The following is a 24,570-nucleotide window of genomic DNA, read 5'->3' as shown; positions in this document are numbered from 1 at the left end:
ACCAACCTTTTGGTGAGACCCGAGTGCTTAACCACTGCACCACCAGGACTTCTTTTAGAGGGAGGTAGGACTGGTAATGAACTTCTCTAAAAAAAAAAAAAAAAAAATTTTTTTTTTTTTTTTCACTTTGCTGGCAAAGGTCACAAACACTTACTTGGCCCTAAATTTAGGAATAACAATAGTTTCCATCCTTTCCCATCCTGACCAAGTGACCTTTGACCTATCATTTAACTTCTGTGTAAATATAGCCAGCCAGCTTAATGGAGATGTTTGGAAAGTGTTGAGTGTTTGGAGTAGAACAAATGTGAGAGCAGAAGTCACAATGTTTAACCTTTATGACTCTGTGTGAGCTCGCCCAGTTTCCCTATCAACAGTCCACTCTCTGGGAGTAAATTAGGTACTTTGGGAAGCTTCCCAAATTGTTTCAGGCTACAGGGCGCCTTTACTGTCCTGAAGAAACTACTGCTGGTTCCCCAGAACATTTACGTGTTGATGTGAGTTTGTTAAGGTACTTAGCAGTCAGTTACTACTGTGGGTAATTTTCATTCTCATTTTTACAGATGAGAGAAAGCTGAGGTAGAGGAAGTGGTTATTTAACCCTTTGGTGACCCAGTTATATTCTGCTTTGATTTTTTTTTGTTGATACCATGTGTTCTCATTAATGGAACCATGCTGAATCACTGATTTTCTCTGAATTTTTGGTAAGCAGTATGGATTTTTTTTTTTCTTGCCCCCTCCCACAAGCCTACCCTAGGTGTTTAGTGGTACATATGAAGTACCACTAATTATACACCAATGTCCCCACCAGGGTCTATTGGTACATATGTGTAACCAATAAAAATTTTCAAAGTTTATATTTTTCCTGCCACAAATTCAGACACCTCCTGCAATATCCTGTAATAAGAGTAATTTGCCGCACACCCCCATTTCTTCAGTTTCAAACAGTCATAAAGGCCCCTGTCTTGCAGCACCATGCACTGTCTGTAGTACAGCACCTTCCCAATAAACCCCAGAGGCTGAAAAACTTCATGGTCACTATATGTACGGCCAGACAGGAAAGGATTAACCAATCCTTAATCTCACAAATGCCCGTTCTTGTCCAGTGGTTTCATACCCACGGCAAGTAAAGGCAGTTTTCAAGGCAAAAGGTTATTAGGGATGTTGGGCAATTTCACAAAGTTGATTTCAGGCCCAGAGCTGTGCTTAGCCTCCTGTTCCCTCCTGTAGATGCAGCCTGATGGCCTATGTAAATTGAGAGCCCCTCTGCTGGCTCCTGTTGTTTGTTGTTAGGTGCTGTGGAGTCGGTTCCAACTCATAGTGACCCTATGTACAACAGAACTAAACACTGCCCGGTCCTGCGCCAGCCTCACAATCATTGTTACGTTTGAGCCATTGCTGGCTCCTGGTCATCTTGAATTTACTCTAGTTGTCGCTGGTCACAGGAGTCCCTGGGTGGTGCAAACAATTAAGCACTCACCTAATAACTAAATGGTAGAAGGTCTTGGCAGTCTACTTCCAAAAGATCATAGCCGTTGAAAACCCTATGGAGAACCCTTCTATTCTGACCCATATGGGGTCTCCAGGAGTTGGAATCAACTCAGTGGCAACTCTTGGTGTTCACTGATCACAATTTCTGAACAATAAAAGTAGTGCATCTCATTTTTCCTGGGTGTTAGGAACAGAGCAAACAGAAATTATACAGCTGGGAAACATCCAAATGAGAAATACCTGAAAGCAGAAGTGATACAAGGCATCAAACTTTGCTTCCAAGACATTGTTAAAACCATGAAGCTTTATCATAAACCCAGGCCAGGAAGCAGAACTTTATAATAGAAGTAATAACTGATCATGGAACAATGGTTTATAAAAAATACAGTACATCATGTCAAATAGCTGGGGGCCTATTTTGATCTCAGAAGATCTATAAATATGCAGAGCAAGAATTAGACCCTCGTCTCCAGTCCCCCGTTCACTACCCTTTCCATTACGTCAAGGGAAACTGGCCGATGGGGAGAGTCAGGGAAACAGATTAAAAAGAATCCAGAATCCTTATAAGCATAAATGGTGTCTTCTGTTCTGGGAAGAGTTTCGGTTCCCCCAGTTCCCAGTACAGTTGTGAGCATTTGTCTGCACGTGTTGGCTGATGGCTTGAAGGATCTTCTTCCCTAGGAAGCGGTAGAAGATCATAGGCAAAAGTCTGTCTTGAGGGCTCAGATAAATTGTCTTCAGGGCAGGAGATTAGAAAATACTGTATGATTTACAAGGAGATGAACAGTTAGATCTTTAATTCAGACACCCGTGAGCTCTCCTAATCTGTTATCACCATTATTCTCCAAGTTTTCCACTTTCATTTAAATTGAGCTTGTTGGAATAAGAGTGTTTTCTTTTTTCTTTTTCAGGTTGTGGTTTCTCGATCGGGATTGACGACACCGCATGTGAACTTTCGCCTGGATTCCCATGCTGTGTCCCCTGAGGTTATTTTGGAACACCCATTAAACCAAAATGGCTACACGCTGGTTATCACTGGGAAGAAGGTAAGCCCCGTTCCCACAGGGAGTGTCCCACAGTGTCATTTGGCCCTTTATAACTTCTCTCTTCATCTTGGATCCACCTTTCCTTGGTTAACTTCTTTCTTAAGTATTTCAGAGACCTTTGATATCAAATTAAATTTTTATTCAAGGAATAAGGGACCTCCTTGGACCTAAGGGAGATTTTCTTCACAACAGGCACTTTGTCCTATATTTCTCAATGAGAAAAACACACATGGAATGAGAATGACAGACCTAGTGGTAGAACTCTAGTGCAGGCAGATAAATCCTGGAAATGTACATTGGAATCTGACTCCAGCCACTAATCCCTTTTCTCTGAGAGAAGGAGGTACATCTTGATGCCAGAATGATATGTAAACTTACTTAGGATTTCCTGGGGGTTCAAGTGTGTTTTCCAGCAGCTGAAATTATACTCTTTTGTTATTTTAAATGCAGCTCAGACAGGACAGAATGTCACTACTAAACCTCTGGTGAATATCATTAGAACCTCTAATATTGCAAAGATAGTGCTGTGTTGGCTGGACAGTGATGTTCACTTTTATTACACGTGCCAACAATGGAAAGAATTTGATTTTTTTTTATTTCAGTCATTTAATCATTACTACATGATTTGCACCCATAGATCCTGTCTACAGTAGACTCCATAAAAGAGTATTTACGTGAACCTTTTGTCTTTTCAGTTTTTCCTTAACAAACAAACCAAAAAAACCCTCCAGACGCTCTTTCTCTCACCTTTCTTCACAGATCACCAAGATCCCGTTGGATGGCTTGGGCTGCGACCATTTCCAGTCCTGCAGTCAGTGTCTCTCCGCCCCTTCCTTTGTGCAGTGTGGCTGGTGCCACAATAAGTGTGCGCGAGCAGAGGAATGCCCCAACGGGATGTGGACTCAAGAGATCTGTCTGCCGACGATTTATGAGGTGAGAAATCTGTCAGTTGGTTTATGTGCGTTTTAGTAAACACAGATCCCACTAATGAAAAAAATCCAAAACTCAAAGTTTACTCATCAGCCAACACACTGCCTCCGTCCTGGTTCTACCTCTTGGCTGCTGTTTGGCACCTACCCCTCCTTCTGCACCTGAAGTGTTTGCGTCACACTCATTGATTAGACTCCGTTGGCAGCTACTCACCCTGCAGTGCTGTGTGAATGAAAGAGTGTGCCAGATGGGCAGCATTGGTCCCCACTTCCTCACACAGGGGCCTGCTGATTCCAGAGTCACCTGTCCTCTAATTCCTCAGCACCTACTTTATCTACCAGGTGCCTGGACTTTAGCCTTCCCCACACAATGACACAACTGGGAACCCTATGCTGAACCCTGCAAGCCAGTGATCCCAGGCATGCTGAGGCAGACAGGACAGGAGGTTTCTTCCTGTCAGAGGCATAGTTGGTGGCCTTGGAGAGGTTACTTCCCAGAGGGATGTGGGAGTCAAGTAGGTGGTCGACACCCATGAGTATCTGAGCCGTTTTACAATGTTCCTTGAAGTAAAGGCTCCACCAGTGACCGCGTTAACACGTATACTTCTGTGAACCATTTCATTCTTTAATTCATTCAAAAATACTTTATTGAGTGCATACCATGTGGCAAGCATTCTTCTAAGACTAGGGAGATACTGCCACCAACAAGACAGATGTACCTCCTGCTATTAGAGAGCTTGGGTTCTAGCAGTGACTTCCGCTACAACATTGAGGCCATGCTCTCAAACTCCCTGTTGCCAAATTTGCTTACGCGTGTATTTGGTGCTATGAAAATCTCCAGGGCAAGTTTTTACAATTTCTTAGTCCAAATGCATTTTGCTCACTTCCCTGGTGAAGACCAGTATGTATTTTCTCTGCCTGCATTTCAAACAGTTGGACTTTAGTAAATGGTTGTTGTGAAAGATTCAAGTTAAATGTCCCCGTGGCCTGGTTCAAGCCCAAGTAAACAAAGTATGTGAGTGAGAGCAAGAACTGCCCCGAGCGCGTGGCTGGTTTCATTTAGTTACGGTTTCTACTGGGTTCAGTGGGCTTTAACTAAATCATTTTCTGCTAGGTGTGACACAGTTATGAAGACTGAGCTTGACCATCCAGAGAATAAGCTAAAAAAGAGTAAAACAAACAAATCTGTACTGTAATATTTATGGACCTTTTTTTTTTTGTTTTACTGTGTCTGTAGTATTTATAGAGTATTTAAAAAAAAACATGCAATTTTATATTTTTTATAAACACACAGTCTTGGCAATTTGAGACCCTGGAAATCTGAACTCAGCTATTCTATGAAAGAGATATGGGAAGTGTGTGAATGTGTGTGTGTGTGTTCAATTAAATCACAACAATTTTATTTCAAAAATAGCCACGATGGTATTTTAAATAAAGGAAGCAAGTTGATGACCTATACAAATGAAACGTTTAATTTTCACAAATGTGCTTCCTTTTGTAAGCAATATTAAAGTGGTTAGAAACAGAGTAAATATTTTCAGATTTTTCTGGAACCAGAGACTCTCATAACTCGCTTTTATCTCCCTCCCCTCTCACTGTTCATAACTCCAGCACTCTATGGTTGATGATTTTGAAAGGTTGCATTGTACCATGCACAAGTCTGGGAGGCTGGGCCTATACAGTTGGAAGGAAAGTGGTACAGCTGAGTCCATAAATCCCTTTTGGTTCATAGTTGTTAGGAAGATTTCATGCTGCACTGGACCGTGACATTTAGCATTCTCGCTGCAAAAAATAAAAATAAAACAGATTACTCATGTTTTTCTTATCTGTCTTAAACTCTACAGACACAAAATCCAGTTAAGGTACAGTTTCACTTTCCAATAAATGAAAGTTGAAAGTTAACCTGCTTTACAAGGTACATAATGTTCAACCACTGAAATTCTTTGCAGTTCCACATACGAGCGATTTCAAGATTGCAAGGGCATTTTTGTTTGTTTGTGTCAAGCATGTTATCTGATCTCATACTTAAAGAGCAATGAGAAATGCTTCTGAAAAGGAAGAGCACTTTCCAGTGTATTCTGAATTTACTGGGATAAAATTGTTCTGCCGTGTGGGATTGAGGATCCCCAGAGGCGCAGTGGTTAAAAGCTCAGTGGTTAAGAGCTACAGCTGCTAACCAAAAGGTTGGCAGTTCAGATCTACCGGGCACTCCTTGGAAACTCTGTGGGGCAGTGCTGTTCTGTCCTATAGGGTCGTTATGAGTCGGAATCAACTCGATGGCAGTGGCTTTTGGTTTGACTAACCAAGAGGTTGGCAGTTTGAACCTACCTGCACCTCCTTGAAAACCCTGGTATCCATTTCTATTGTCAGTGCCCCAGATGAACAATGCTCAATGTCTTCTCTCCAAAGCATCACTTAACCCCTTTGCCTTACATAGAAATTGGTGATGTGTGTAGGGTAACAGACTTCGACTTTTATAGAGAAACACAGATCCAGACAATGGGACCAGGCCGACCTCAGCCTTGGGCAGCTGTTTCCAATGGGGATGCCTCCACTTTAGAAGAGGAAGCAGCAGCTGTGTGACTGCCTCAGGCCGAACAGAGTACCGGGAGGGTTGGATGTCTTGTTCTCTCCTACTGGATTTCTAACATCATAATAAACAGATTTTTTTTTTTTTTTAGCAGTTCTCATTTGGTTAGATATGGATGAGGTAAATTTTCATGAAAGGCACAACTGTGTAATGGATTTTATGGGTAAAATGGCTATCATAAAAGCATTAAGCTAAGACCGTTAGGGGGTTTGGTAACAAGGGTAAGTAAAGACTTTGGTTTGTGATAATTTACTCAGCAGGGAAGGGAATGTTTGCAAATTTGACTCTTGCTAAAAGCCCTTCTAAGCACTTTGAGACTTTGACTAACTGGGCTTTAGCAAACACCTTTACTGAGTTTTGGGTTGAGTCTAGAGTGGTGTGCTGTTTTCCCACCATTGTACTTTACAGCACAATTTACAATATGTCCCCCCAAAAGAGCATTTCCTTTCTCAATTGTCCAAAAGTTGCTGAGGAGAAGCTTATTTTTAACTTGGAAATTTGTTTTGTTTTTAATAGCTTTAATAGTTGTTGTCTTACAAACTTCCTAACAGAGTTGCCGAAGTTTTATTAATAAATGCAAATTTTACTCTTACCACACCAAAAGTGAGCCTGTAGTAACAAAATGGGTCTATTATTTAACATTGAACATGGGGAAAAATATCAATCTTAGAAACAAGATGTAAAATAATGCCAAGGGATATAATTAGAAAAATTGCTACAGTGCATATCCCATATCCTTGTAAACCCTATAGGGCAGTTCTACTCTGTCCTGTAGGGTCTCTATGAGTTGGAATCAACTTGACGGCAACAGGTTTGGTTCTCTCCAGTTTAGTTTTTGTCTGTTTCTAATAGAAATAATATATTGTGTGTATTAAATATTACATAATTTTTTAAAGACTGAATCAACTACCAGCTAAACCAAAAATACCAAACCGGTTGGCATCAAGTCTATTCCTTATGAAAGCAGATCACTAGGCCTTTCTTCCTCAGTGCTGCTGGGTGTGTTCCAACTGCCATCCTTTAGGTTAGTAGTCAGGCACAAACCATTTGTGCCACTCAGGGACACACTGACCAGCTACCAAAAAAAAAAAAACCAAACCCGTTGCCGTCAAGTCGATTCCAATTCCTAGGGACCCTACAGGACTGAGTAGAACTGCCCTATAGGGTTTACAAGGAGTGGATTGTGGATTCAAACTCCCAGACTTTTTTTTTTTGTCAGCAGCCAAGCTTTTAACCACTGTGCCACCAGGGTTACTAAAGAAAAACAGCTAGTATGTATCAAATAAGAACAGGAAAAAAGATAAATCTTAAATGAGTAATAAACATGAATTCATGGGTATGAAAAATAGATTGACTTATTTATTTATTGATGCCTGGCACATACCACCAGTTACTGTGGGGTCAATTCCAACTCATGGCGACCCCACTAAAACTACGCTCCATAGGATTTTCAGTGGCTCATCTTTCATGGCACCTCTAGGTGAGCCCAAACTGCCAACCTTTCAGTTAGCAGCTGAGCACATTAACCATTTGCACTACCCAGGGACACCCCTGGCACATAGTAGGTGTTTTATAAAGAATGCATGAATGAATGGTTTTATAATGAATGAATAGATGCAGAAAGAGGTATTTTTAACTATGGCTTTGTCCTCTGGATTGGGTATACCATAGCAACAAGGATCTGGCAGACTCCAGCTAGTGCACAGAGGTATGCTGGCCCTTGGCTTCTAGGGGCCCATGAAGCAGTTTTGATGGGAGTTTGATCTGGAGGGCCATGAAAGACTTATAACCCATTTGAGTTATAAGCATGTAAAAGTCTGGGACCCAAAGTGTGCCTACCCAGCCCAAAAGAACCCTGGGAGACATAATTCACTTCGGAGTGGCCCAGGAAGGCCTTTCTCTCCCTGCCAGGCTAAATCCTTTCTTTGTCCCTTCTCTAGGTTGCCTGTAAACAACTTGTTTCATCTGCAGGTTGGGTAGCTTTAATGTTTGTTCCAGGGACTCTGAAATTTGTTACTCTTTTTCCCTTAATGGAAATAAAATTTTACTTGGTAATGGGAGAACGGAAGAATTTCAGCTATTTAAGGGTGTGTATTTTGTTTGTTTATATGAAAGATAATAATATATTAGGTGTTTTAAGTAAAAGTTCTATGTTGTCCTTGTAGGTTTTCCCAACTAGTGCACCCCTTGAAGGAGGGACAACGCTGACAGTATGTGGCTGGGACTTTGGATTCAGGAGGAATAATAAATTTGATTTAAAGAAAACCAGAGTTCTCATTGGAAATGATAGCTGCACCTTGACCTTGAGCGAGAGCACAACAAATACGTAAGAATCTTAGAATGCTTTGCTGGGTGTGTGCTCGGAAACCAGGTTTTTTGTTGTTTTTTTTTTTTTAATGAATATTGTAAAAGTCTAATGAGAGACTCGATGGCAGTGTTTTGTTTTTATTGTAAAAGTCACTCAAAAAAGTCCAACTCTTGAATAAAAAGTATCTTGGCCTGTCAGATCCCTTGTGGAGCTTATTTAGTTTGGCTTTTAATCCTTATTTACTCACCAGGATTAAGGATGGGAAAGGGTGACATTGCCTACGTGAAAGCAAGAAAGAGGAGGAAGAATCCAGCATCTCAAGAGTTTTTTAACCAACAATATAACAACTGTTCAGAAGGGGTCTGGGTAGATCTGAAAGAGTGGCACTAGTTGGGGTCACGCTATCTTTAGATTCTGAATATGGAGAGTCTCCAAAGGCTTTTTTTATAAAAATCAATAACCACTCAATATGGACCCTCTTCTTCTCTGAGTTCACCTTCTAAACCTTGAAAATGTAGTGAAGCAACTGAATCACATTTTCGAGACTTGTTTTTTAGGTGAGTTTAGATTTGTATTCAGTTAATATTTATTGACACCATTTATACCATGCATCTCATTTAGAATCTCAAGCAGTGATACTATTCCTATTTTGCAAAGGGGCTACCCTCAAAGGTGGAGAGTGGCGTAGCAGAGGTAATCCCGAGAGTAAGAGCTGAGCAGGGCTTCGGACTCAGCTCTCCTAATCCAAGACCTGTGAGCTTTTGATACATTCTACATGTACCTTCTAATTTTCTGAATCCTTTGGTGAACAGTGGGTCCAGAAATTATTAGTTATCCTGTAGTAACAACAATCAAATACTTAAAGCTTTATAGTTGAATCTTCATGGTTGACACGGTCATTTTATATCTAGTAGAGCTGATCCTAGTCCTAAACCTATTCGTTTTGCTCAAACCAAAATAGCAATTTTATATTTGTTTAGCTAACTGGCAATATATGTATTTATTTATTCTAGAAATCTCCCTTGCAAGTTCTCTAAAATTCTTAATCATTTCATTAAGAATTGACAATAGTAAAGCATAATTCACTCTCAAAAAAAATTTTTTTAATGAAACAATACTTTTTCAAAACTATAATCTTACTAATTCAAAAATAATTCTATGGAAAATTCATCACAATTTCATTATTTAAGTAATTTAAATAAACATGTGACAGATGTAACTACAGAAAGGTACCTGTTGTCATACTTTAATAAAGAGATTTAGATCATTTATTATTATCCCGTTGTTCCAGATGCTGCCAAAATACCATTTCCTTATCTTAAATGTGCCAAACGTTACCTCTGACAATTCTGTTGACTTAGATTTATAATTATTATAAACTTTTCAATTGGTGAGGTCTGCATCAATCAGGTTTAACATTTCCTGTTTTGTTTGTATAAACATTTTAAATACAGTCAGTATAGAGTTTGGCATAATAGTACAGAAATAGGATTATAAAATTTTCAACCTTAATGCTTACCAAGAAACCATGCTTGCTGTTCGTAGTAGTTAGCTCACAATTTAATGTCTGATCATATAATCAGCCAAGCCAGAAAATAAATGCCTTCGGAATTGTAACATATTCAACTTTGCTTTTTACAGGTTGAAATGCACAGTAGGTCCTGCAATGAATAAGCATTTCAATCTGTCCATCATTATTTCAAATGGTCGAGGGACAGCACGATATAGGACATTTTCCTATGTGGTAGGTCAATTACTTTCCTTATGAACCAGGATATGTGATTGTTATTTAGTTTATTTAAGTAAGTTACAAATTAACAAGCTGCTTTGTTTTGTCATTTTTTCTCTCTCTCATGCAGGAACCTGTAATTACGAGTATTTCTCCAAGTTATGGTCCTAAGGCTGGAGGCACTTTGGTTACTTTAACTGGAAAGTACCTAAACAGTGGGAACTCTAGACACATTTCAATTGGTGGAAAAACGTGTACTTTAAAAAGGTGCTGTACATGTATTTTCTGTTGAATGGGTCAAGTTGGATTAGTGTCTGTACCTACCAAATCGAGCAAAGATTGTTCTTTTTTTGTGGAGAAAAATTAGGATGTTTATTATTTACTCTTCTGATGACAAAATTTCCTCCTTCCCAAGTCCACCTGTACTCCCTTTTACTCATTTTTTGTAACTTTTTTTATTGTTTATTAATACATTTTCAATTTTGTCTTCCTATCCACCTTCTTAAATTTTGCACTTTAGTATCCTAGCTATACTGTGAGCTTTGAGATTCTGGTAATTGACAGTTACTTAAAATGAGCATTCTCATCAAGATTTACAATTACTAAATCATTTTGGGGCAGGAAAAAGCAGGGAGGAAAATGGGTTTACAGGGGAGTTACATATCTGCTTCTTAGAATTGAAGAAGCTTGGTTAATCACGTACCAAAAGAATACTTTTTTAAAGTTACAAATGTTTTGAAGTAAAGGATGGCTTGTCTATAATAAGCCTAAGTTTGGGATCTAAAACAGGCTTTTCTAGACTGGCAGGTCAGAAAATTTCCATTTACGAGTCATTGAATGATATCCTTTTGATTTGTGGGTATAATTCTGAAGTATGTTTATCTCTAATAACTAAGGTCCATTTTCTTAATTTTTTCATTCAGTGTGTCAGATAGTGTTCTCGAATGTTATACCCCAGCCCAAAGCATTTCAACTGACTTTCCCGTCAAACTGAAAATTGACTTAGCCAACCGAGAGGCCTACAGCTTCAGTTACCAGGAAGACCCTACTGTCTATGAAATCCATCCAAACAAATCTTTTATTAGGTATGTAAAAGTTTCCAATGGGTGTAAGAAAATGAAGAACATAAGGATGATTTCACTCTAGAATAGTCAAGAGGAATTGTAGCTTTATGTCTGGCTTTCACGCTGTTGCATTTCTTTTGAAGGCTGCCTTTCCAATTCAGAAGTGAAAACCTCATTCAGTTTCTTAGCATACTTTGACTTTATCAATGCTAGTTCATGCCAAGAAGCATTTCATCCTATTCTATTGTGTTTTAAATGGATTCCAGTAAAACAGTTTAATGTGGCAACATAGTATTTTTGCATTTTATTATATACATGTCGATGCTAAGCTAAACTCAGCGCCCAGAAGTGGAATCGTCTTCTTTTCTCCACCTGTCAGTGTATTTTCCCTGCCTGCTTCACACACAGATTTTCCCTGCACCAGACTCCTTTCAGTCAGTATCTCATTGGACCCTGTTCAGTCTGCCTTGTTTCCTTTAATTCTATAAATGGAACAAACAATAGTCAAGTTCATTTTCCTCTGTATTCCTTCAGAGAGAAAAATATATATATATTTCTTTTGTATTTTTGGTGAATAACAAAATAAAATGCATTTCTCTAGCTTATTAACTATAAGTTTTTCTGTTAATATTTTCAAGTTAATATAAATTATTTCCAAAGAAGACTTATCACTGAACTTCATTTGACTTTGGCCATGCCTCTAACTTGTAATCACTGCGTGTGATTAAATTGAACTTCTCTTTTAAAATACTTAGTAGAGAAAGAACGTCTCAATATTGCCATTTTTCTATTTTATTTTGCCAGTGGTGGAAGCACAATAACAGGTATTGGAAAAAACCTGAATTCAGTTAGTGTCCCAAGGATGGTAATAAATGTCCAGGAAGCAGGAAGGAACTTTACAGTGGTAAGTCCTTTGAGTGGTGGGTGTACTCAAAGCTCTGCATCTCTGCCTCTTCCACCTGGCTTTCAGGGCACATAGGACATTTTAGTTTTGCCTCTAATGTTTTCTAGTTACCGTCCTTGTACTTAAGTCAAATAGCATTTTTAATTCAACAACAGAAATTATCTAGAGTCTTGGGCTAACATTGTTAAAATATGTATGTGTATGTGTGTGTATATATATATATATACACACACACACACATACATACATACACACGTGTACCAAACCAGTTGCTGTTGGGTCAGTTTTGACTCATGACAACCCCGTGTGTTTCAGAGTAGAACGGTACTCCATAGGGTTTTCGATGGCTGTGCTGAGTCAGAATCGACTCAATGGCAACAGGTTTGGTTTGGTTTTTTTTGTGATCTTTCAGACGTAGATTGCCATTCCTTTCTCTGAAGCCATCTCTGAGAGAATTCACCCTACCAACCTTTCGACCAGTAGCCAAGTGCTTAACTGTTTTGCACCACCGAGGGACTTCATATATATATGTCTATATTGTATATGTGTGTGTGTATTAATACAAATATTGCATAAAATATTTAGACATCGATGATGATGACCCACTTGAGTCAGTGTTTTTAAAGACAGTACAAATGGAAATCACATCATTCTCCTCTCCCCATTCTTAATGCATCATAGAACATCAGCCTTTGCTCTGGTAAAACCCTCAGCTAAAGCCTCTAGTCTTGCAGCAGCATCCTTGTCTTTCTAAGTGGAAGGCACACAATGCTTGCTTACAGCCCCTCTTCTTGCCATTCCTCTTGTTCTGTTATCAGGCAACAAGAACATTAGAATATTTATTTTGTGTCCTAGAGTCTGTGTGTTATTTTATGTTTCTTTGCCTTTTCTTATTTGTAAGGTCAATCAAAATTAAACTTGAATGCCTCCATAAAAGCGGTGTTGTTGTTATTGAGTGCCATCGAGTCAGTGCCATTGAGTCGTTGCCGTTGAGTTAGTTCTGACTCATAGCAACCCTGTCTACAACAGAACAAAACATTGCCCGGTACCATGCCATCCTCACAATCGTTATGCTTGAGCCCATTGTTACAGCCACTGTGTCAGTCCATCTCGTTGAGGGCCTTCCTCTTGTTTTACTGACCCTCCACTTTACTGTTAAAAGTGACCGACCTGTTTTATGCTAAACAGTCTATATAGGTCACATTGTAATGGTCATTTCAGTTAAGACTTTAGGAAGATTGGAGTTATTTACAAAGATTCCAAACTTTAGGTTTATCTCTAATATAAAATACCATATTCAACCCGAACTAGTGCACTCAACTTGGAATGAAAAGTTCTAAGTGCTCCCTCTCAAGAAAGGTCTTCGTTGGGCAGGTGATAGATTGAATTACAGCACTTTCTCTTAGATTCTCATCCAATATTTCTTGAAGACTAAAGCCACAGTGTTCTTTAATTACAAAAACCAATTTTGTGCTAAAAATGTCAAGCCAAATCACCAAACAATAAGGGCATCCCAAATGAGATTTTTCTTGACCTTCTCAATCAGCCATATTGCATCACCTCTAAAGAGTCTTATTAGATTTTTATCATATTCCTGAGAGATTCTACTCTAGGGAGTCATCATATGAGGTAAAGGGCTTTGAAACCAACCCACACACACAGCCACAAACAAAGTTAGAATACCACTGCTATTAATTTAAAGGACATCAATACCCGACAACCAAGCATAACAGTTTTCATTAACCAAATAAAAATTACAGTAATGCTCCTTGGTGATGGCATGTGACTTTGAAAACAAAAATCTGAGAAAGTATTAGTTTATCTAATAGCACCAAACCTACATTATTAAAATCATGACTAAATTCCCTTCCTTCGTCTTGGATAGAGTTCCTCTTGGCTTTATTCTTTCGTTATCAGATATTTAGTAAAAACCTCCTAGGTGTCAGGTTTAGAGTTGCATATCCCAAAGAGAATTTAAACAATGGGAAAAGATAAAAATCTTATCTGCGTGCATCTCTAGATATGTAAACTTCTATTATTTTAGCCACAAAGGTGTTAGTACAATAGAACTATGCATTAGAATTGGACAGGAGTGAAAAATTCAGTGGGTCTATTTTACCATTGTTTGTGAAAACTATGTCATAAAGAGATATGTGTTCCTTCCATGTTCCCTGCTGCTTAGAGAATTTGAGACTGACCAGGATGAATCGAACCCATTCACTATTTAACAAAAACTCTTGATCAGGTCTGATTCTGGTTTAGAGATATACATCTAGCCACAATCATTCTAAGTCTAGTAAATGCTAATCATTTAAAATAAAACTAGTAATCACCTTCTTAAAAAAAGTATGTTAATCTGTTAACGTCCATCATATTCCAGAAGTCAGCCATTTGTTATGTAGTTTTCAAATTTCTTGTTGTTTTGCGGAGAATTATTGTGATGTTAGTACATTTCCATTCTTCAAGGTGTGATAGGAATAAATAACTTTTAGGATTATATTAACTTACTGTAAAACTAAATAATATTTTATTCATATCAAATCTAAGGATTGGTTTTCTTTATCTGTTTACATTTATTTTTTAATGTAGGATAGTCTTTTAATTTTTTTTTTAATTATCAAATACCAAATTTCATGTTTGTGCTTTTTATGTATATCCTGAGTCCTTTTGCTATTGTGGGCATAAGTAATTGTTTCATATCCAGCTATACTGGTCAAAGCAAAGGAAATCAAAGGGATGCTGTTGCTTGTTTGTCTTTTCCTTGGGGGGAAAACTCAGCCATTTAACCTCACATGTCCCACTTTGTGTTGCTGGGTTAGTCCAAGCACAATCAAAAGGAAATCACATTTTCCAAAATTCCATAAATCAGAATTCCAGAGGAGAATATTTGAACTGGGAGGTGAAAGAACATGAAATAATAATAGCACACACTTTATAAAATAGAGAACACAGAAAAGGGTTTACTAATATACAATAAGGTGTAGAGAACAAAAAGCAATATAGTCTGAGAATGAAGACAGTGAGTTTTGGGGTCATATGGCCTAGGTTTTTTGTGCTCAGTTCTGCCCAACTCCGTGACCTGGTGTAATTACATAAGCTTAGGAGCTCAGTCTCTCTGTAAAATGTGAGTAATCATAGTACCTACCTCATAGGACAATTCTGAGAATTCAATGAGACCAACCTGGTAAAGCATTTTGCACAGAACCTGGCTCAGTCAGTAATCAATAGCTTAAAACATACTAATAAGATTACCTAACTACAAAGTTAATTATAATGTTAACTGTATGGAGCTTGGCAGTTTACGAAGCACTTTACCACAAAATATCCCATATTACATATAGTATTATAATCTTACTTTCTAAATGAGGAAACCAAGTTCCTAAGTACAGGCTTTGCCCCAGTTTCCATAATTTGGTTTAAAAATAGTATGTGAACCAAGGTCTTCTTAGGGAAAATGAAATGATTTAGGGAAGGCCAGCTTCGGAGACATCAGCATGGCTTATTCAGGGCGAGTGAAGCTCTGTGTTCCTTTGAAGACTGGGTTCTTTGGATAATTTAACATCTATCATGTTGCCAGAAATTAGGAAAGTTAAATGCAATTTTTTTTCAAAAATTATGTATTTTCAATTGACTGTCTGAAATTGTGAACTGTAAAAGTTGCTACTGATGTCAAACTATTCTGTTTATAGTGTATTAATTGTGTCTTGCTGCAGGCATGTCAGCATCGCTCTAATTCAGAGATAATCTGCTGTACAACTCCTTCACTGCAACAGCTGAACCTGCAACTCCCCCTGAAAACCAAAGCTTTCTTCATGTTAGATGGGATCCATTCCAATTACTTTGATCTCATTTATGTACATAATCCTGTGTTTAAACCTTTTAAAAAGCCTGTGATGATCTCAATGGGCAATGAAAATGTACTGGAAATTAAGGTAAGAAATGCTTAAGTGTTCTCTTAAATGATCAGCTTAAACTTAATTGATTTACAGCTATGCGAATAGAATTGTTTTGTCATTGTATCTTATGCTCCATCAGCAAATATCTAAGCTCCAAGAAACAAATCTTTTTTGGCATAAGACTAAAAGATAAGTATAATCATGGATTGCTTTTTAATGAAGCATTTAAAAAAACCCTTTCTTCTGTATCTATTAAAAAGTAGCAAATGTAGAACGCAAATCCACTGAACAGTGAAGGTATTATCCTGCAGATGTATACATTTCCCTGAACACTTAATGTACTCACTACAAAGTAAAAAGTAAGACTCATGAAAATAAATGCATCAACTGTAGTTCGGTACATCCTTGTAATACTTGGAATTTTGTATCTAGGTTGGTCATCTCTAAGCTGGTTCATAAATGGAACTGGATTTCTACCACCTGAGGAATATATTAGTCTCTAAATATAGTTTAATCAGAGAATAATAGATCATCTTTTCTAACCCCTGCCTGTTGCCAGTGATGAACACTACAGCTATTAAGTGGTTAACTTAACTAAAGATGTTAAGTGGTTTAATAAGCAGTGAAATAGTGGCAGAATCGAGACTGTAATGTTGCTTCAGTCATTTTTACCTCAACTAGTAATAAAACAGGCAAAACCACCAAGACTTTGATTATCCATCCACTAGAAACAGCAAAAAAATCTCTCAACACTTACAACCCAACACTCACAGCTTAACAAACACAATTGTTTCAGACACTCAGAACAAACACAATATGAACACACACAAAGCAATAAAATAGTCCTTATTTAGATGTAATATTGGTTCCCATAGGTTATCTTCATCTAAGCAATGATTTATTTCTACTAAAATGTTTCTGCTTTTTCAACAAGATATAATCTACAGCCCAACCCATACACACATTCACATTCACAAGTGTACTAACTTCACATTTGCGTTTCGTACAATAGTTAAGCAAGCCCAGCATGAAATTAAATGGAAGCTTGCTTCAATGAACAACATGTTTACCACAGCAGAGTTCTTTCATCTGCTTCTTTAATTAGTTTTAGAAAGGGAAAGAGCTTTTATCAAGTCTTTTTTTTTTTCAATAAAACTAATCTAGTGTGACCTTTTGCTTTCAACAATTACTGTGTTTGACGTTTAAAAGATTCCATTTGGTTTTTCTTAATAAAAACAAAGGTCTATGTGCAAATATTTTTATGCCCAGAAAAGCTCTGTTTCTGTATCTGTGATGGAGGGATTAGTGTTAAATGGCTCTTTATCTGCCCTTCCAAGCACAGTCTTACATACAAGAGAAAATTTCTTTTTCTATAAATTAAATACCCATTATTCAACGTCCTACAAAATTGTTGGACCAAGAAAAACATGATTTAACATCATTCTCAGTCTGTCAATGCTTTTCCCAACATGGCCCAAGGGGTGTCTAGAGACAGACACAAAACACTTTCTTCTCTTGCCACATACACACTAACCCTTCTCTCTAACAAGTGTATATAGCACCTGTCATGTCCCAGAGTAGGAATCTGGTGGAATTGGAGGCAGTTTAAGGGGATTATTTTGATATCATGATCCCAAGTTTTCCCATACTCCATTTTTCCTTACGTATAAGAAGAAATCTAAGGGGCAGGGGAATATTTATTGTGGCAGCAATTTAACCCTTTATCAGTGTCCAGATTTGATCAAATTAAAACCTCTGCCTCTCTTAGGCAGAAACAAAAGAAAGCAAAGCATGAGAAATAAAAAGATAAATCCTAATCCGGACAAGCTTTTTTTTTTTTTGAACTGTTTTTATCCAAAGAAAGGCTAGCATTTTACTTCATGCTATGCTTGTTCAATTACCATTCAAAACATCATGTGAAGCATGTTTGTGTCCCATCAATGAAAGTGCTATGGATAGAATCGTGTGTTTGGAGTGAGATTTACTCCTCATTGCCAGGAACAGTTCATGCTCCTCAAGCAGCCATGCATGCAAGAATTCTTTGGCTATAAAGAGATTGCAATCATTTCCAGCCCCAGCCTCAGTCAGCAGTTGGCCCCATGACTACACCGTGGCCAAAAACGGGTCAGCCAACTTTGGGTCAAGAGAACATAATAAGGACCAGGGGTGGTCAGTCACTCCTCACAATGAATCAGAAGCCCCATTGACGTAGTTTATGGCCAAGCCTTCAAGACAGCCAGCGCCAGTTGTGGACAGTGCTAAACAGAAGGAGACATCTCTTTGGGAGTATAGGTTAGGGTACAATGAGCATATCAACAACAGCTCACATTTGTATGGAATTTTATATGTGACACAGTACTTTGACATGTATTATTTTATTTGAGTCTCACATGGACCTATAAAGTTGGGAGGTCAGTGGTGATTATCCCCATTTATAAATAAGTAAATGGAAGTTTAGAGAGTTTAATTTCTCTCGGGTCACCCAGGGAGCAAAGAGCAGAGCCAGTGCTCACACTCAAGTTCCTTGATTCCAAATTTGTTCTTCTTTCCACTAAATCATATTGCTTCTCATATTAACTTTCATTTAACATGCACCAAAATACCTTTCATAATAGAGAAATTTTTCTAGCATAGGGTATGTAGCTGTACACACACCCACACAATTTTTAAGTGAAAGGTCTTTAAACTCTTTACAAATAATCTGAAAGTTAATTCTTTCTAAAGAAACTCTATTTTTTTCCTGATTATTTTATTATCTGACTTTTGGTACATGAGTATATTTTATGGAGAGTAGAGAAATACACTGTATGATGCTGGAACTCTGGGTGGAATAAGACTGGTCAGAGACACTGGCCTGGGAGTTGATCTTACCCGGAGCATTTTGTAATACACAGTAGTAGAGATGCTTCAAAAGTCCTGTCTAGAGAAGTCATCTAAGACAGGAAGACCAGCTAATGCAGAGAATAGGGACTCAAGCTCTGACACTGCAAACATAAGAACAAAGGTTTGGGAACTCAGGTAGAGGCCAGGTGGCAGTGTCTGGGGATCAGAAGGATCTAGAAGGTAGCTTTGTTCTGACCCAGGAGCCCCTGAGCCAACCCAGTCCACCTACTGCCCAGGAGCCAGCCAGAGGTTGTCTTTCTCCTCTCTCTGACTAATTCACCTGCAACCATAGGCTCAGTTCCAACCCCAGCCACCATGAGGCTATTTCTAACTCCAGACAGGATGGAAGTGAAAGGTTCTTTTCTCAGAGGCCGTTTGAGAAAAGACCTACTGGCCCAGTGTCAAAACCTCTTCTTGTTAATGGCGCTCATATCTTAGTCTCAAAGTAGTATTTCCCAAACTGGGCTGCACACGTTAATAGACATTCTGTGAAAAACATATTCCAGGACATACAGACAGCACCTGTGGTCTCATAGTGCCTACAAGTTGTCAGTGATTTCATTCTACTTGATCAAGAATCAACATCAAGAAATCAACCTACATATTGCATTGGTGAAATCTGCTGCAAAAGTCCTCTTTAAAGTGAAGATGTCACTTCGATGACTAAGATTTGCCTGATCTAACCCGTGCTCTTTTCAGTTGCACTTCATATGCATGTGAAAGCTGGACAATTAAAAAGAAAGACAGAAGAAATGATGAATTTGAACTATAGTACTGAAGAATACTGAATATGCCATGGACTGCCAAAAGAACAAACAATTTAATCTTAAAAGAAATACAACCAGAATGCTCCTTGGAAGTGACATGGCAAGACTTCAACTTGCTTACTTTGGCCACACCATCGGGAAAGACCATTCGCTAGAAAAAGACATGACATCATTTTTGGTAAAGTAGAGGGCCAAGAAAAATAAGAGAAACATTCAATGAGATGGATTGACATAATAGCCACAGCAATGGACTCAAGCATTCCTACGATTATAAAGATGATGCGGGACTGGGCAACCTTTTGTTTTGTTATACATAAGGTTGCCATGAGTTGAAGCCAACGCAGTGGCAACTAACAACAATAGTAAAGGCCTCAAGTAGCCAATTTAGTTTTTGTTCACCAACTTTCTCAAATGCCCAGGGAACTTTTTCCTCAAATGCCTATTAATGTCCTATGGAACTCAGTTGTGGAACCTTCTGTGAAGGTTCTTTGGCCTGGTTCCTGATCTGAAGAATTCATATTCTCTGGATAGGAGTAAATCCCACCACTACCACCACTGACTCTCTGCTTTTCTGCTGCTCTGCATCTCTGGGCTTCAGACCCTTGCATGACTGGGCCCACCTACCAACGTTCCCCTCACTGCTTTAACTGACTTTCCCAGGCTCAGCCTTGTGGCCACTTGGGTGTATGAGAACTCTCAGGACCCTTCCTATTATAATGCTATTTTTCAGATCCTACCCCCACTTGCACTGCTCTATAACCATCAAAGACACGAGGCCCCAGGCCTGAATCCCAGGTGGAAACATTATGTCACACTTGGCCAGAGCTGAGAGGAAAGGGGTGAGGAACATCCTGATGTGACATTGGGAGTAGTTTTCACTTTAGAAATGTATTCATTTTAACATTACAGTGACAAGAACAAACTGCTATTGATCATTGTATTCCCAGTAACTAGAACTGTGTTTAACAAACCAAAACCAGAAAACCAAACCCACTGTTATCGAGTCACTTCCAGCTCATAGCAACCACAAAGGACAGGGTAGAACTGCCCCACAGCATTTCCAAGGCTGTAAATCTTTAGGGAAGCAGACTGTTACATCTTTCTCCCACAGAGCGGCTGGTGGGTTTGAACCTCCAACCTTCCCATTAGCAGCCAAGCGCTTCACCACTGTGACACCAGGGCTCCCAGCTCGAACAAACAGTAGATGCTAAATAGATGGAGTATCTAATGGAATTTGATTTTCTCTGTGACCTTGAGCAAGTCTGTCACCTGTGTGAACCTTAGTTCTCCATGTGTATAGCAGGAATAACAATAATACCTGCCTCAGGGGGGTGACTGCACGATAAAGATGAGATGATTATAACTCTAAATTGCTGTATGTACCTAGGGAATTAAAGATGGGAACGTTCCCTCTGTTGCTTTATTTAAAAATCCAGATATTACCAGCTTAATGTCTGCAGAACTGAGCAAATTTTATAAATATTTTCTTCTATTTAATAATAATTAATAGAAGTTTTGCACAGTTCAGTAAAGGTATATTTATTTCAAATGAGAACACAGTAGCCTGTACCTATTTTTATTTTTCTTGACTTGGGCCTCTCTGTTGTAATAGTAGTGAACTGCCAGTACCACTTTTATGATACCCGTTGCCATCAAGTAGATTCTGACTCTTAGCAACCCTACAGGACAAAGCAGAACTGCCCCATAGAGTTTCCAAGGAGTGCCTGGTGGATTCGAACTGCCAACCTTTTGGTTAGCAGCAGAAGCACTTAACCACTACGCCACTAGGGTTTCCCACTTTTATGATAGCTTAGATTTTTCCACTTCTTCATTTTAGGCCTTCAAGACAATTACACACACAAATCAGACAGTAATTTCTTATACAGTGAAAACTGTGAAAACCGGAACTCAATGGGACTGCCTTGTTTTTCTGTGTCTCACAAGTTTTCCACCTTTGACAGGGTACAGTCTTACCCCTTTTCTGTCACATTCTACTTGTGGAAAATATTTGAGTTTTCCTTCTCGCACAGGTTTCCGCCTTACACAGGTTCCAGCTTTCACAGGTTTAGCTGTATAAATCACTACTTATGTGTTCCTTGGTAGGCACTTAAGAAAAGGGGTTTCATTTTTCAGGTTGTGTGATCTGTTTTTGCTCCCGAGAAACCCTTGTGCAACATCCAAAGAGATTCTGAGCCGGAAAGAATGAGTATCGGAAGCCTGAATACAGCATGTTCGTCCCTTCCCCCAACCTTAGTTATTATCTAAGCAAGCAAGACACATTTTAGTCCCTCCCTCATAAATCAAGCCCTCCAGCTCTTTAATCTCTTTCGTTGTCATTCCCTGAATTCCCTCCAATATGTGAGTGAATTCAGACCTGCCTCAGACCCAACCAACAAGTTGTCATCTGAAGCCCCAAAGTGACCTATTAGATTTATGTGCTTCTGTGTTGAATTGCCCTGTGTGGCTGACCTGGTTCCATGACGGCACATTCTGCCTCTAGAAATATCATAAGGAGAAGGTTTGTCCATATGCACTTTTTCTTAAGCTCCAGTTTCATGTTATAAAGAAGCATTTTCTTCCTACTTCTTTGCCCAGAATAATATCTGACCTACCAATCTATTGGCATTCATCGAAGACCATGTATATGAAAGCAGTTTGCACGTACAAAGTGAAGTGGCATCACTATAGTTACTGCTGGCTGTGCTTTATCAATAAGAAAAATAGTAATATATTTTGATCTGTCTCTTTTCAATGTAATGGCCTGTTTAATGAATGACTGTACTCATTAGGGCTGATATGAGAAATTGTACCTGTGTTTATACTTCTTTCCCAAAGCTAATCATTGGTTTGTCAATGAAACATTGATGTTTTTAAAATAGCCTAATGGGAACTTCAGTTAACTAAATATGTCAAATTGAATAATTTTTCAAAAATCCTCATGTACTTATATATCTGACCCAGAGACTATACTCATGCTTTCAAGTCAGTAATGAAGATCATATGGTATCTTCTAGGAATTTCTTCAAAAGTGAATTCATTTCTGTATAGGATTCAAGTGTAAAGGATTAATGAAAAGAAACTGCCTGACTCAAACAGAAAAGGGAAATGTTAGCACAGAGGCTCAGATCTACTCCCTGCAGTGGTTCTCATCTTGACTATGTAATATCATCTCTAGACCAATTAAATCAGAATCTTTGGAGGTGGAACCCAGGCATCAGTACTTTTATTTTTTTTAAGTAAAGCCAAGGGGTTGAGAATCACTGCCTTTAACAGATGTTAGCGTTAGGCAGTGTGGGGCATTGGTGGTTCCGAGGTAGAATTCTAGCCTTCCACATGGGAGACCCAGGGTCATTTCCCAGCCAATGCATCTCAGAGCAGCCACTACCCCTCTATCATTGGTCTCGCATGTGGCTATGATGCTGAACAGGTTTCAGCGGAGCTTCCAGTCTAAAACAGACTAGGAAGAAAGGTCTGGCAATCTGCTTCTGAAAATCAGCCAATGAAAACCCTATGGATTACAAAGGCTGATTTGCAGCCAATTATGGAGATGGCTTAGGACTGATTAGCATTTTATTCCAAAGTACATGGGGTCCCCATGAGTCAGGGGTCAACTCTAAGGCAGCTAACAGCAAGCCTTAGGCAGCACAAGGGCAGAATCTCTACATTGCTTAGTTTTGGCAGCCGTCATTACCACCTGAATATAATAATAAGGTGATTTATGTTTCAGCCACGTGGAAATTGGGTGAGATGTCATTCAAATATAAGGTTGTGAAAAAAAAGAATCTCTTTCCTGTTCTCTGATGTCCAGTTGGAAACCCTGGTGGCGTAGCAGTTAAGTGCTACAGCTACTAACCAAGAGGTCGGCAGTTCGAATCTGCCAGGTGCTCCTTGGAAACTCTATCGGGCAGTTCTACTGTGTGCTATGAGTCAGAATCGACTCGACGGCAGTGGGTTTGGTTTGTTTGTTTGTTTAATCCAATTTGATAGAAAAGTTATAGGCTGTGATTTCTAACTAATTAGTGCCTTGAAAGGATCATGCTCCCCTTCGGCCATCCAAATTCCCATGAAAATTAGTATCAAAAAATCATGTGCCTTGGCAAATAAAAAGACCACAGCCTTTAGTATGGATTACACCTTAACATAAAGAAAACAAAAATCCTCAAAACTGGGCCAGTAAGCAACAGAATGATAAACAGACAGGAGATTGAAGTTGTCAAGGATTTCATTTTACTTGGATCTACAATCAACACCCATGGAAGCAGTAATCAAAAAATCAAAAGACATATTACATTGGGTAAATCTGCTGCAAAAGACCTCTTTAAAGTGTTGAAAAGCAAAGATGCCACTATTAAGGACTAAGGTGCACCTGACCCAAGACATGGTGTTTTCATTTGCCTCATACGCATGTGAAAGCTGGGCAATGAATAAGGAAGACTGAAGAATTGATGCCTTTAAATTATGGTGTTGGCGAAAAATATTGACTATACCAGGGACTGTCAAAAGAAGAAACAAATCTGTCTTGAACAAGTACAGCCAGAATGTTCCTTAGAAGCAAGGATGGCGAGACTTGTCTCATGTATTTTGGATATGTTATCAGGAGAGACCAGTCCCTGGAGAAGGACATCATGCTTGGTAAAGTAGAGGGTCAGCAAAAAAGAGTAAGGCCCTCAAAGAAATGGATTGACACAGTAGCTGCAACAGTGGGCTCAAACATAGCAAGGTTTGTGAGGATGGCGCAGGACAGGGCAGTGTTTCGTTCTACTGTACATATGAGTCAGAACCGACTCAATGCCACCTAACAACAACAACAACGTTTACTGTGTATTTATATTCCTTCACAATTGTTAGCATTCCTGGGAAACTGTGAAGTGTTAACAACTTTTTTTTTCTTCTTCTTCCAGGGAGATTATATTGACCCTGAAGCAGTTAAAGGTGAAGTGTTGAAAGTTGGAAATAAGAGCTGTGA

At 38.8% G+C, this 24,570-nt stretch overlaps 1 protein-coding gene and 1 long non-coding RNA gene across 11 annotated transcripts in view; one reads left to right on the top strand and one right to left on the bottom strand.

Annotated features, from left to right (window-relative positions):
* MET (MET proto-oncogene, receptor tyrosine kinase) overlaps positions 1-24,570 on the top strand; it is a 94,920-nt gene that overhangs the window by 44,003 nt on the left and 26,347 nt on the right. Inside the window, exons 3-11 of one of the 2 annotated variants that reach the window (XM_023544579.2) lie at positions 2,400-2,534; positions 3,294-3,467; positions 8,219-8,379; positions 10,003-10,105; positions 10,221-10,357; positions 11,014-11,175; positions 11,959-12,058; positions 15,772-15,990; positions 24,506-24,570. The exon at positions 24,506-24,570 is cut by the window's right edge and continues 82 nt beyond it. In XM_023544579.2, the coding sequence (XP_023400347.1) occupies positions 2,400-2,534; positions 3,294-3,467; positions 8,219-8,379; positions 10,003-10,105; positions 10,221-10,357; positions 11,014-11,175; positions 11,959-12,058; positions 15,772-15,990; positions 24,506-24,570 (1,256 nt within the window). Of the gene's footprint in view, positions 1-2,399; positions 2,535-3,293; positions 3,468-8,218; positions 8,380-10,002; positions 10,106-10,220; positions 10,358-11,013; positions 11,186-11,914; positions 12,059-15,771; positions 15,991-24,505 lie in introns of both variants that reach the window. The other variant, XM_023544580.2, reaches the window with a different exon arrangement.
* Positions 3,463-24,570, bottom strand: part of LOC111749740 (uncharacterized) — a 121,117-nt gene continuing 100,009 nt past the window's right edge. For 5 of the 9 annotated variants that reach the window (XR_010322612.1, XR_010322617.1, XR_010322616.1 and 2 more), the window contains one exon: positions 3,463-5,245. This is a non-coding gene — a long non-coding RNA (uncharacterized LOC111749740). Of the gene's footprint in view, positions 5,246-9,880 lie in introns of all 9 variants that reach the window. The other 4 variants (XR_010322611.1, XR_010322613.1, XR_010322615.1 and 1 more) reach the window with 1 other exon arrangement.

This window comes from Loxodonta africana, chromosome 8 (genome assembly GCF_030014295.1).
Source record: "Loxodonta africana isolate mLoxAfr1 chromosome 8, mLoxAfr1.hap2, whole genome shotgun sequence".
NCBI lineage: Eukaryota > Metazoa > Chordata > Mammalia > Proboscidea > Elephantidae > Loxodonta > Loxodonta africana.
This window is presented reverse-complemented; position numbering and strand designations above follow the sequence as displayed.